Source organism: Onychomys torridus, chromosome 13, assembly GCF_903995425.1.
Source record: "Onychomys torridus chromosome 13, mOncTor1.1, whole genome shotgun sequence".
Lineage (NCBI taxonomy): Eukaryota > Metazoa > Chordata > Mammalia > Rodentia > Cricetidae > Onychomys > Onychomys torridus.
The window spans coordinates 62,667,180-62,681,552 of record NC_050455.1 but is presented as its reverse complement, the minus strand read 5'-3'; the positions used below and the strand labels follow the sequence as shown (position 1 = coordinate 62,681,552).

The 14,373-nt window shown below is 44.4% G+C and overlaps 1 protein-coding gene across 1 annotated transcript in view; it reads right to left on the bottom strand.

Moving 5' to 3' along the window:
- The window catches only part of Cfap53 (cilia and flagella associated protein 53), a 56,458-nt gene extending 42,103 nt beyond the window's left edge, over nt 1-14,355 (bottom strand). Inside the window, exons 1-5 of the mRNA XM_036204450.1 lie at nt 13,860-14,355; nt 7,825-8,054; nt 6,933-7,106; nt 2,296-2,599; nt 1,507-1,725 (exon numbers count right to left, since the gene is read on the bottom strand). Of these exons, the coding sequence (XP_036060343.1) occupies nt 1,507-1,725; nt 2,296-2,599; nt 6,933-7,106; nt 7,825-8,054; nt 13,860-13,928 (996 nt within the window). The 5' untranslated portion in view covers nt 13,929-14,355. The remainder of the gene's footprint in view (nt 1-1,506; nt 1,726-2,295; nt 2,600-6,932; nt 7,107-7,824; nt 8,055-13,859) is intronic.
- Between the last annotated feature and the right edge of the window lie 18 nt (nt 14,356-14,373).

The following is a 14,373-nucleotide window of genomic DNA, read 5'->3' as shown; positions in this document are numbered from 1 at the left end:
ACCTAAATAATCCATAAAGAGACCTTTCACCTAGGAGACTATAGAGAAGGCAAACAAGAACATAAAACACTGTTCAACATCATTGACTATTAGTGAACTGTAAATTAAAGTCATATGAGATATTAGTCAATATAATAAAGCAAACAGAGTGACAATATCAAAAGCTAAAGAAAACGTGGAGATACTGGAGTGCTCCTGCACTGCGGGGCACTAAAACTATCTTTTATAGTCTTCCCTCCCCTCCTCCCTCCCTCTCTCACCCTCTTCCTCCTGTCTTCTCTTCATTCCTTTCTGGTGCTGGAGACTGAGTTCAGGGCCTTGCACCATAAAGCACACAGAAAGCAACAACCCTATTCCCATGATGTCTTCATTTATCATGGTATCTCTTTCCTTGCTCTCCCACTCTGTCCCTGTTCCAGCCCAAACCTCCTGCTCCCCTATGTTCTCAACCCCCATCCCTTGCCCTCCATCACCCCCTGTTTGCTCATGTAGATCTCATCTATTTCTCCTTCGCTGAACAATCCATGCGTCCTTCCTATGGTCCTCTTTACTAGCTAGCCTCCCTGGAGCTGTGGGTTGCAGTCTGGTTGTCCTTTGCTTCACATCTAGTACCCACTTATGAGTGAGTACATACCATGTTTGTCCTTCTGAGTCTGGGTTACCTCACTCAGGATGATATTTTCTAGACAGAGTGCTAGGAAGTTCCCAGAAATGCATGACTCCATTGTAGACTACTGGCAATGGTTGAGAGGGTGCCTGAACTTGCCTACTCTGATGATCAGATGGTTGAATACCCTAACTGTCATCATAGAGCCCTCATCCAGTGACTGATGGAAGCAGATGCAGAGATCCATGGCCAGGTGCCAGGCCGAGCTCCAGGAGTCCAATCAATGAGAGAGAAGAGGGATTCTATGAGCAAGAGACATCAAGATCATGATGGGAAAAAGTACAGAGACAACTAGCCAAACTAGTGGAAACACATGAATTGTGGACCAAGACCTGAGCAGCCCCCATGGAACTGGACCAGGCCCTCTGGATAAGTGAGCCAGTTGTTTAGCTTAAATTGTTTAGGGGGCCCCAGGCATTGGGATTGGAACCTGTCTCTAGTTCATGAGCCGGCTTTTTGGAGCCCAGTGCCTATGGTGAGACATTTTGCACAGCCTTGGTGCAGGAAAGAGGGGCTTGGACCTGCCTCAACTGAATGTGCCAGGCTCTGCTGACTCCCCAGGGGAGACCTTGCCTTGGAGGAGGGGGGAGGGAGGGTGGGTTGTGGTGGGGGAGTCTGGGGAGGGTGGGAGGAGGGAGGACAGGGGAATCTTTGTTGGTATGGAAAATGAATAGAAAAATCTCTTAATAATAATAATAATAATAATAATAATAATAATAATAATAAATTGAACTTGATCCACTAACTGAAAAAAAAAGAGAGAGAGATAGTAACAACCCATAAGACTGACAATAGCCAGTCTTGACCAGCATTCAGTAGGCACTAAATAAACGCCTTACTCTCTTCTGCTTCTTCTTATCTGCCTCCTCTTGCAAGTCTTGAAGGGCCCTTCCCACGAGTTTCATGTTCAGGTCCTGCTCCTCTCTGTGCCCCTGCTGCAGAGACTCCAGCTTCTCCTGCACAGCCTTTTGCAAACTGTTCCTGGTTTCCCGTTTGGACTTCTGTTTCCGGAGCTTCTCTTGCTCCTTCTCTAGCTTAACCTGTGCATTGTTCTTCTCCTGAAGAGCAGTCAAGATGGACGGGCACCGTTAAGCGAAGCAAGTAAGTCAACGCATTTGCTCTAAGGGGTGAGCCTAAGGGATTTCTTGGAAACACACACACACACACACACACACACACACACACACACACACACACACAGCTGCATTAAGAGGGGCTGTAGAAAGGGAGCTTGCTTTTTAACATAGCTGAGCCAGCAACAAAGCTTTGTCGGAATTGCTCAGTGTGTGACTATAAATGATAAGTAGGTGTGAGTCCAAAAGTCTCACACACACACACACACACACACACACACACACACACAAAAGCAAGTGTAAATGATCTTTGGTCCCATTACTCATCACTCACCACTATGCTCCACATGCCAGCCCACAGTCTTCCGGACCTTGTGCTTCTATGCACATCTGCACATCTAGACTTGAGTGTATTAAGAAGCCATGAGACTTCTAAGGGGAAATGTGCTTAGTGGACCAGCCCCAAACTCCACGCCTGAAAACTATATTAACCAGCCAGAAAGCGCTGCATCCATGGAGCGTATCACCCCATCACAGGCATGTGAGAGGGCTCACCAGGAGGCGGGCCTCCTCTTCCTTCATCCGCTGTGCAGCCTGCTTTTGTGCCTGGTTGCTGGTGACTTGTGCATCCAGCCCCAGGCGTGTATCTTCCACCAGTGCTTTCTGTCTCCTCTCCTCGGAAGCTTCTCGCTTCTCCTTGGCTAGTCTGTCTTCCTCCCAGAGCCTGGCGTACAGCTGCTCTTCCACCAGGTTTTGCCTCTTCAGCTCCTCGTTGAAGGCCACCTGGGCCTTCCGTTCCTCGCCCACCCTCAGCTCGTGGACGCTGATCAGCTTACTGCGGAGCTCCTCACAGCGTTCCCTGGAAGGGAGATTTCAAAAGGCAAACACGCCGTGAGGCAGTGCCGTGGAAAGACCCCAGACCCCTGGGATACTCTCGTCTGCGGGAGGGCACCCCCAGAAACCAAGATTCCATACCAGCAGATGCAACATGCAAGAGGAATTTATTCAGCGTTTGCGCAAACGGACTCTCTGCCCTGGTCAGTCAGAGAGCCTCCGAGCAGCGGTTACAGGCATTTTTAAAGGCAGAAACTACAAAATTAGCATAAGATACCAGGTGCCCCGGGTTTGGCCCAATTTAAAAATCATCATATATTTCAGCAATCATTTTGTTACGCAGGAAATTTTGTAACATTAGTCGTAAACTGGTTGGCTCGGGGAGGTCTAGGGGGAGCGGTTACTCTGGAGGGGAGTTCGCATAGTTACATGCTTGTGATTGGCTGACATTTGATCTAGTTTGCTGGACTCACCAGATGGTCCTTATCTTGGGTCCCATTTGGGGAATTTTTAAACAGAGACTTATGTTCGTTTATTTTATTTTATTTTATTTTTTTCATCTATAATTACAGACCTTGTCCCAAGGCCAGTGTCTGGACTCTGAAACATTTTACTTATTTCCAGGGAGGGGATGGGTCAGTGTCTAACGCAAGCAAGTTTACAGAAGCAAAGTCAGCAATTTGCAATTGCAAAATGTATCTCTAATTTTTTTTTCTCACTGTGTGTAGACATCTCACTACACAGTGATTAATGCACAGGAGTAAGGAAAACCAAAACAAGCCAGATGCAGGCCATCTGGACAGAGGACACGTGAGGAAGCCACAGGCAGGGGGCAGGTCCAAGCGGACACTGCTAAGATACTAAGATAAGATCAGGCAGGATCGACTTGAATCCTTGCTCGGCCATTTCCTGTGTGACTTTGGATCAAAAATTTAACTTATCTATCCCGGCGTAGTGGTGCACACCTTTAGTTCCAGCACTCAGGAGGCAGAGGCAGGCAGATCTCTATGAGTTCGAGGCCAGCCTCCTCTACATAGTGAGTTCTGGGACAGCCAGGGCTACACTGTGAGACCCTGCCTCAAAAAGAAAACAAAACAAAAAGAATTAACTTATCTGAGCCAGTTGCCTCATCTTTAAAACACCTGCCCAGAAACCTGTTCTCTCTAGGTTCCTAAGTCTGAATTTCTTCTTACCAGCTAGTTGTTCTTGCATCCTATGCCCATTATTCATTACAGCAGCGTACTTTTCCTGTTATCCTCTACTGCAGTGGTTTCAACCTTCCTAACGCTGTGACCCTTAATACAGTCCCTCGTGCTTTGGTGATGCCCCAACCATGAAATTATTTTTGTTGCTACTTCATAAGTGTAATTTTATTACTGTTATGAATTGTGTTGTAAATATACAATATGCAGGTATCTTCTACAAGACCCCCGTGAAAGGGTTGTTCCACCCCCAGAGGGGTCTAGACCTACAGGTTGAGATCCTCGGCTCTAGCGGGAAGGATTAGTCCAGTGTGTATTGTTAATGGAAATTCTATAGAACTGAAGTCAGTGATGAAGATTTCATGGTTCTCTGGACCACATCTTGATCTGATATTGCTCCTTTTTCACCCTGCTTTGCAAGTGCTGTGAAAATGAACTCTTGTATTCCCTTTGTATTCTGCCAGTTAAGTGGGGACTTCCTCTTAGACCCTCTGGCCCGAATGCAGCTTAACAAGAGCCGTCCCTTTGCTTACTCATGTTCGGTGACTTGAGAACCTAACTGATATTCATTCTCCTTAAGTAAATCACCGTAGTATTCTACCAAAGAGGCTGACGTAAGTCTCAAGAATATTTATTGAAGCCAGGGGTGGTGGTAGTCCCAGGACTTGGGAGGCTGAGGTAGAAATATCTTCAATTCAAGGCCAGCCTGGGCTATACCATGAGTTTTGAGCTAGCCTAGATTACAAAGTTAGGCCTCATCTCAAAAATGAATGCATTTGGGCTAGAGAGTTAGCTCAGCAGTTAAAGCCCTGGCTGCTCCTGCAGAGGACCCTATTTTGATCCCAGCACCCACATGGCAGCTCACAGCTGTCTGTAACTCCAGTTCCTTCTTGGGCACTAGGGACTGGGTGCACTTACACCCATGCAGGCAAAAAGTTTATAAGTATAAAATAATAAGTGCATTTATTAAATGAAATTTTGAAAGATTAATGACTATGTTTTAAACACTTCCAGGAAAAATTTGACCTTTTCAAATCCCTTCTGCAGATTAAAATCTTAAAATTAAAAGACATATGAAACTGATAATACTATCATGTGACAATCACTACATTGAAGGACTTGAATTTTTAAAAGGGAGCAAAATGAAACCAACTTGAGAAATATGATGGGAGTTTTTATTGTGTTTTCTAAATTATGTCTACATGTGTCTGTCTATATGTGGGTATGTGCACATGCGTACAGGTGCCAATGGAGTCCAGAAGAGGGCAGCAGATCCCCTGGAGCTGGACTGTCAGATGAATGTGAGCTGCCAGATCTGTGTGCTACAAACAGAGCATGGGCTTCTGCAAAAGCAGTACACAGCTCTTAACCCCATGACAGCAATGTCTTTAATGTCCACCTCTTAGAAGTAGAAGAAGCAGTGAAAATGTAACCGCAGAATAATAAATTAGTTATAAATATGTTCTTACTCTAAAAACTAGGAAGAAACAGCAATCATGGAGACTTTTCCAAATATCTTTGCTTTAGGGCTGGGGATATATAAAGGCATAAAGATCTAAATACAATCTGCTGAGTCTGTCCAATGTCCCTGTTTTGATTTGAGGGCTGACCACTTGGCACTGTAAAACTAACCAAGAAGTTCACCCCTGGGAGACTAATTCTGCCACTCTCAACATTCTTTAGTTGCCTATAATTATTTGCCTGAATGAGGTACCTTGTGAGAGGTCCCCCTTCCACAGCTCTGCTAGCTTTCTTACACAGCCCAGGCCACCACTTGCCTAGGGATGATGCCACCACAGTGGGCTAGGACTTCTCACATCAACCAAGACAATTCCTCACCGACATGGCCACAGGCCAACCTGATCTGGCAATCTCTGGACTGAGGCTTCTCTCAAAAGTCTTTAGGCTGTGTCAAGTTGATAGCCGAAGCTACCCAGCACAGGGACACACACACACACACACACACACACACACACACACACACACACACACACGTTTCTTTTAAAGGTAAGGAATGTGTCTTAGTTTATGCTGTTAAAGGCATCTGCCATGCTCTGACGATGTAACACACAATAGGTCATTTCAAAGGAGGGGTACTTCCTTCAAAACTCTCATGAAATCAGTACAGACTCAGGATATCTGAAGATGGAAAGGCAAAATGAGAAGGGACACTGGAGACAATCACGGGATCAGACTGAGTACAGAGAAGACCAGGGATCCGAAAACAAGGGGTCTCTATAGTCTGTGTCAGGAAGTGGATCGCAAGTCTGGGTGATCAGAATTGATCACGGTACCAGGCAATAATCAGACGCTAGTAAACGGGGATCCACCATGGATTTGGCAGAGGTGGAAATGACCCTCACTTGGCACTTCCATTCTTAGGAGGCAAGCAGAGTCCTAGAGCAGGATTTAAGACAAACTGCGCACTTGTGTTTTAAGTGATCTATGTGTTTAATCTGTGCATTTTAAGTGATTACCAAGATTTAAAGTATGATTACCGTGCACACCCTTCTAAGGCTACGATTTACTGTGAGCTAGCTCTCCTAAATCATTTTTAATATACCAGTTAGAATGCAGGACTGTCCTTTAAGACGGTGGTCACTCTTAAAGGAGATTCCACAGCCTAAAGAAGTCAAGCCCTGCTCCCCACAGCCACTTCCTGTGTGCAGAGAACTAAAAGGCAGTCTATGCTCTGACAGCTCTTAATTTATCCTGGCTCTTCCGTGCCCTTTGTCTTGAAGGTTGTGTTGAACTAAATCACTGGTGTGAAGCATCACCAGCCTCCAGAAAGTTACAAAATCTGGCATTTCCTTTGTTCCTGAGGTTGATCTAGGGGCTTTCTCTGAGGAGGCTCCTCTGCGCCCAACCCCCACCCATCCCAGGTGCTCCAGTGGGAGGGGGGCTCTCTCCCTCCACTCTCTCTCCCCTCCCCCTCCCCCCTCTCCTTCCTCTCACCCCTCCCCTTTAAGGCCTCATACTGTACCATTTTCTGTTTAATGATCTCCCTCCCACCTCAAGGATCCATCATGGTGTTGAGGGAGGGAACCATGTGTCTGCTTCCTTCCCTTGACAAAGCACCTCTGTCAGTCTCTCTTCTGTAGTCTATTTGACAATCCCGTGTTCATATTCTGCTTGTGTACTCTTCCAATTTATTACCTGAATTGCTGCTCTAACTTTTCAGCTACAAAATCCTGCCTCTCTTTTTCCTTCTTCTCCCGTAAAAACTTGGTTCTCTCTCTCATTCTGTCTTTTTTCTCTTCAATGGTTTCTCCTTTCAATTGCATTTCGGTAAAATACTCATTTTCTTCTGATGCCAAAAGTTCACGTAGCCTGAAACAAACAAAAAACAACTAAGTAATTTATTCACTAAAATTATCATTCCAACTAACTTTTGATCTTGTGGATTAGTGTCCAATAGTTTCTTCAGAAATAAAAGATCTCTATTAAGTTGAGGAAATAACTCAGCAAAGCCCCTGCAAGCCTGAGCTTTGTCCCCAGAACCCACTTCTTTTTCAATTGAAAGAATAGTCTGATGACCTGAGTTTGACCCTGGGACCCACACAGTGGAAGGAGAGAACCAACTCCCAAAAGTTGCCTCCTGACCTCCACATGCACAATGACACTCCCTCCTCCAATAAATAATGTTAAAAATAAGACCTTAATCTGTGCCATAGTTTATTTGATAATATACAGATAAAATATGAATGCTTATCTTCAAAAGTAGCAGAGTGGACATATTTCAATTAAAGAAACAAATCATAAAACAGTATGCTCTTTTTCCATCAAAATGTTGTTAACATAAGCAAAAATAATCACAAACAATAATTACTGGTTTTTCTATGAAAAACTTAGCCAGGGCCTTTATTTCACTTGATTGTTTTATGCACAATATTAAACATTTGTGAGTTGAGGACATAAGGAAATGTTAGAGAACTTGCCTAACATAGGAGAGGCCCTGGGTTTGAGCCCCAGTACTCAAAGGAAGTCAAAAAGTGATGGTGCTTCAAGAATGCTTCGATGCCTGGGCTACCAGGTTTGTGAGCCTTACTTGTTGCGCCTCTCTTCGGTGTTGAGGATGAAGCCTTGCATGGCATCCTTGGTTCTCGCTCGCACGAGGCTGTCAAAGTACTTGCGGTCATTGTGCTGGAGCCAGTCGCTTCTCAGGCGGTCCTGCTCATTGGACTTGATGGACGCCAAAGTAGTGTGATACTTGTGGTAGCTGCGCTGGATTCTTTTCAGATGTTGCTCAGCCCTTTGAGCCTTGGGAGGCTTGGCCCTCTGAAGACAAAGAACAGTTGTCATTGACAAGAAGCTATAGTGAAATTTTATTTGTGTTGAAATGTGATTTTTATTTGTATGTTAATAAAGTTGCCTTGGGATCAGAGCAAGCCATAGCAGAAGCTGGGCGGTGGTGGTGGTGGTGGTGGCGGTGGTGGTGCATGCCTTTAATCCCAGCACTTGGGAGGCAGAGCCAGGCAGATCTCTGTGTGTTCAAGGATACAGCCAGCATGGAGACACACGCCTTTAATCTCAATACCAACCATAGAAGACCTGGAGGTCTGTACAGACAGGCAGTGACGAGGAGGTCATGTGGCTGGGTTTACAACCAATGAGAAAGCAGAACAGAAAGTCTATAAAAAAGAAAAAACACACAGAAGTAGGTCTCTTGTGAGAGGAAAGACTGCAGAAGCAGTGAAGGGTAAGGTTTTCCGCTCTTGCTCTGACCTCTTGGCTTTTAACTCTGCAATTGAATCTGTGTTTCTTATTTAGCAAGCCGGTTATGTCTACAAGAAGCAAAATTCAAGAGCCTGACTGTGGATAGAAAAAACTTGTGTGTTACAACTTGTTGCTGTTACAACCAAAAGCAGGTTTAAGCATCCAAGGGCTGCCTTGTTTTGTTCCCCAAGTTTGATATCCTTCAAATTAGCCTCAAGTACAGAGAGTCTTTGGCTTTTGATGAGGTGCATTCTGATAAACCTATTGTAAACAGGAAATATGATTAGTAAAAATGCAATTAACACCCGTAAGCTACTAAGCATAACAAACACTGCAGAGTATCTGTTACTCGGCCTCATGATCTCTCCTGAACCTGGTGTAGACTTCATCTTAATGGCATGCCCAAGGCCTTGAGAGTAACCTTACTATATATTGCTAGTCTACGAAAAGATCCAAATTCACATTTTAAAGTGCAACCTACTGAATGCCTATCATTTTTGCACCCTCATTAAAGAAATGTAAGTCAAATCATGAGTTATAGATCATCTATTTTTCTTAAAAAGTCCTTTGATTAAAAGTAGATGTAAATATTAAAGTTAAATTGTGAACAGCTTTTCGCACGCTTTCTGCATATTCCCACCAGGTCAATACATCCCTCAACCCCCACCAGAAGCTTCTGTTTGCAGTAGGTGGTGATTAACACAGACACCCAGAACTGGTCAAAGTGCATAGAATAGGAGACTACAAAATGCTCAGTCCCAAAGGAAACATGTATACTGCACCCCAGGCCCCCACCCACTTCCAATGCTCAGGGATCATTGCAGAAGAGAGAGCAGAAAGAGAGTAAGAGCCAGGGGCAGTGGAAGACAAGAAAATATCTTCTGGACACAGGAGGGAAGCTGTACATATGAACTCACAGTGACCACAACAGCACAAAAACTGTGCAAGCCCAAGCCAGACTGGATCCCAACATGGAGAGGGAAGCTGGGTACACAATCCCATCACTAGCTGCAGGGCAACAACTGTTAGCTGCTGAGAGGAAGAGGGAGGGGGAGGGAGAGAGAGAGTGAGAAAGAGGGAGGAAGAGGGAGAGAGGGAGAGAGAGAGAGAGAGAGCGAGAGCACTTTCACTAAGAGTGTATCCCCTAGTTAAGTTGACCACACTCAGTGGAAGATCACGAATCCAAGAATATTGGGGCAGCATAAATCAGTCTTGAAGGCTTAAAAAAGAAAGAGTATACAAGTTGGGTGAGTATGGAAGGAAGGGGGTGGATCTGGAAAGAGTTGGGGTAAATACAAGCAAAACAGGCATGGGACTGGAAACTCACAAAGAACTAATACAGATAGATAGATAGATAGATAGATAGATAGATAGATAGATAGATAGATAGGAGATAGATAGATAGATAGATAGATAGATAGATAGATAGATAGATAGATAGGAGATAGATAGATAAGAGATGATAGATAGTATAGGTAGATAGACGGTAGGTAAGTAGGTAGATAGATTGATAGATAGATAAAAAGATAAATAGATGATAGATAGTAGATGGAAGGATAGATAGATAGATAGATAGATAGATAGATAGATAGATAAAAATTTAACAGACTAGGTTCTAGAAATCATTTAATCAACCAGAGATGTGAATGTTACATTCAAAGTGCTTCAAATAGGCTAGACCTGGCTAACAAAGATTAGGGGCTTTCTCAAGCCTGCTCCTGTGACCTACTGTCTGCACATTGTTTCTAATCAGTTATTAGCATCAGAATACTTTCAATGAAACAAAAAAAGAGGGCTACTATTTAACTACACATGTGCTAAATTGTGAAAGGTCAAAAAGGAAGAAATGAAGGAAGGAAAGAAGACTAGAGGAGGGGCTGCTATTAGAAATGTACTCTGATTTGGTTGGTTTTTTAAACTTTGAATGCAAGGCCTATGTGACAGACATTTCTGGGATAGTTTCAGTTTCTTTTGAAGGGGTTAAACTCTCCCGTTTCACAACTGAATTTAGGTTCCAGTTCTCTAAGAAGGACAAACAGGTGTCTCTTCCAACAAAGGGTCATTTATCTACAAGGCCCTTACATTCATGGTCAAGGGAGAGAATGAACACAGAGGGTCTAAGTCAGCCTCACAGTATCTCAAGGACAAACCCAACAGCCCCTTCTGAGCCACTTCCAAGCTTGTGCAGATGTGTTCAAAAATGATCAGATGAAACCACAGCCAATTAGAAATATACTAATGTAAATGCTGCCTGCTTAATCAAGCAGTTATTGTGCAGTTGACCCTGAAATGCCCTTTAGCTGTACTTAAAAGGAGCCTACAAGTCCCTCTGGGGTCACCGCTATTTTGTACAAGTGAACAACCGCACATGCTTGCTGGTATAATAAACGCTCTTTGTTCTTGCATCCTATTTGGGCCTGGGGTCTTCCTTCAGCATTTCCTGGGACCCTACACTTTAAATGTATTCTCTGTGCACAATGATCACTCAAAAGTTGAACACGTCCACACACTTTGAATATATATCAACACACTAAATGAAATCTCCTTGACTACATCTTTATCATTTCTGTATTGCTAGCATTGAGCCCACTCTGCCCACAATTAGTCTCTCAATATGAGTAAGTGAGCAAGTGTTTCTGGGTAGTCTTGATTCAGTCTCTGTACCTTTTGGTGACACCAAGAAATCAGTAATCTTGAACTTCATGTTTTCAGCAGCGGTGTTATGCAGTAGTCCTTGGGTGAGTGGTAGCATGTGGGTGCTCATTAATAGAAATAAACCCAGAAGGCACAGGTGGATTCATTCTGCTGAATTACATTTAGAACATCGGTGCCAGAATTACCGGATACTGGGGTTTTGGATTTGTAGTAGAGCATTCAAAGGAAATAAACAAACACAGCATCCAAAGATAAACTGATGAAATGTTTTGGGTTTGGGGGCACACAAAAAGGCACCTAGACATATCTGGCAGGATGAACTAGGAAGCAGACCCAAGAGGAGAGTAGGAAGTGTCTCATGAGAAGCAAATCCACATCAAAACTCTCTGGAGTCTAGAGTCATTTAATTAATCTACTAATCTCTAACATTCCTGGTATTTTATGAGTACAGATTCTGTGACAGTGAAGTAGCGCAGGGTCACTTGGGCAGGAGACACAGCAAGAACTTAGGCTTCTGGTAGACAAGTGTGGGCTGGGAACAACTCACAGGCCAGCTAGACGCAATTGTTGCCAGCTGTCAGGACAGGAATCAAGATCTGAGGTACACTTTGACTACAGGGGGGAACAAGGGTAAGAGTTGATGAGAAAAAGTGTGGGTGGTAGCTAGACCTGGAAGCCTTGTAAGGCTTGGAGCATTGAGACATGGTGTCGCGTAGCTCTGGCTGGCTCAGATTCTCTCTTTAACTGATCATCTGCCTCTCCCTCCCAAATGTTGTGGTTACAGGCTTGTGTCACCACACCTAGCTGAGTTCCCAGTCTCTGGATGAAGGAGGGACCTTGAGTTATCTAAAAAACGAAAAAGGTGATGCCAACCAAGGAACAGGCTTGACACTGTTATCCAATATATCCAGAATATTATCTTTTCAATATGTGACTCAACACATTTCCAGAAGTGAAGTCGTATGTGGTTAGCAACTATAATAATGGACACTGATGCTCTGGCCACACTAAAGGAAGAGCAGAGAAGATTTGTGAAGATCAAGGAAGGACTTTGCTACTATAACATCTCAGGTTCCTATTTTAAAGAACAGTGACTTCATCTAGATTTGATTCTGGCCTACACACTAGGGCTCCTCATCTGTCAAATGAGGAGGAGAAATGTGCTCGCGGCTACTCACCTCACTGTTCTTTTTTTTCCATTGCTTTTTCCTAGGGAATTTCTGAGGGTCTATGCTTCATCAATTCTGTTACCTCTCATCCTTTCATGTCTGCATTTCACTTCTCCCTCTCCCCTTTCCCCCTCTCTGGTTTTTCAAGACAGGATTTCTCTGTGTAGCTTTGGAGCCTGTCCTGGAACTCACTCTGTAGACCAGGCTGGCCTTGAACTCACAGAGATCTGCCTGGCTCTGCCTCCAGAGTGCTGGGATTAAAGGTATGGGCCACCACCTGACATCATGTCTGCATTTCTTATCACACACTTACACACCAGAGAAGAAGAAACAACTCTGGCTTTTTTTTTTTTCTGTAAGCACACAGTATTCAGTGACCTGGTTCTGTTTTAGCAGTCTGTTTTTTTTTTTTTTCCCTGATCCTTATTGGTTATGAACATAAGTCATCTGTTCTCCAACAAAGGGCCTGGACCCTGAGCACTACATTGAGATACATGACCCAAAAGTGTTCTGATTCTGTCCCCCATGGAGTCATCTTGAGCCCTTAAAGCCCACAGCAGTTTCCAGACTACTTTCTTCCAGGTCCAGATTCTATAGTCCTTGAACCTAAAGAAGAGGGAGGTCTGTAAGTGGAAATATGACATGTGCCCTATGTACCATATTACAACTGTATTCTTGATTAGCCCAAATCTTTCTTCCACAAGTTGCCACCATAGAAACCATAACCTACTACCTACTTTTAATGGCTTATTTAGGAGGAAGCTTTTTCATCATATGAATGGGGCTTTTAATGCAGGGAAAACTCCCAGGGTCACTGGATTTACCTCTGAATATTCTTTAGTGCTATACACCCAGTAGTGGTTCCAGCCATAACTGATTACACAGTACACGTTTTCTGGTCTGTAGAAGCCAGTTTGCAGGAATAAAGAATCCCATATGCATGGATAAGGAGTGTATGTATTCCGAGCAAAATTAAATTCCATTCTTATGGGCTGCCATTACCTACCATTACCAGCCCATCCTAGGAGGCAACTAACTGGCTTACTTTCAGTCTGTAGGGGCACTTTTGTCCAACACCAGCTACTTACTTATTTAGGGGGCACAGGGAACATTCCATGATCACAAACATCATTCAAAGCCCAATTCCCGTTCTATAGACTATTTTCATAGGGTCACAAGAGCAATCCAAGTTTGTGCCATTGAACCATAGCCAGTATAGATCCAGAATCTGCCTCCTGGACCAGTGCCCTTCCATAATGCTCCCACAGCCAAGCTCATAGCAAGGGGTCAGATCTTTCCTTTTGGAGGAGACTGAAGGAAAAACAAAAACACAAAGATCCTAACTGGTGATTATAGCTAGAGGTTGGAGTAGAAAAGGATGGGGTGGGTGCAGGCAGAATGATAGATAGGTGAGCAACCTTTTCTTCCTCAAAACCGGCTGCATCAGGGATCTACCTGCTTCCCAGGTGAAGGAACCCAGCCAGGACAGGCTCCACTGGATGCAAAAAGTCCTATGTGTCCCGCACAAACACCCTGCACTTACTATGATCACCGCCTTGGGAGTGGGGCCTTTAAATTCCCTGGGGACAGTGCCAAACCGCTGGCTATACATCTTCAAGTCTCCTTGGGGTGGCGGTGACCGGGAACCGCAACGCCCAGCGGAGTCTACTTCCTAGACGCAGACGCCGGTTGCCATGGTGAACCACCCCTCCTGCGAGCGGCTAGTGAAGGTGGGCGGGTCAAGCGGAAGTTGTCCCTGGTCACTGGCAAATAAGAGCACTCTGCTGTCATCACCCCGCCCATCCATTGCCCAGTCCCTGGCAGGAACACCTCCACCTCCTTCTCTTCCTCCAGGGCCTGCCAGATACCCCACCATTGGATGGGGGGCGGAGTAATGGGACCGGACAGGGCACACCTCTACCTGAAGGGTCAAAACAGTCCAGTTTGCTAGCTGTCACCTGTAATTCACCTAAAAGCATGTGAAGGGTTAGTGGGCCATGAGTGGAAAGGTTAAATTTTCTATTACCTTGAAGTTAATCTTGATGGTGGTAATAATT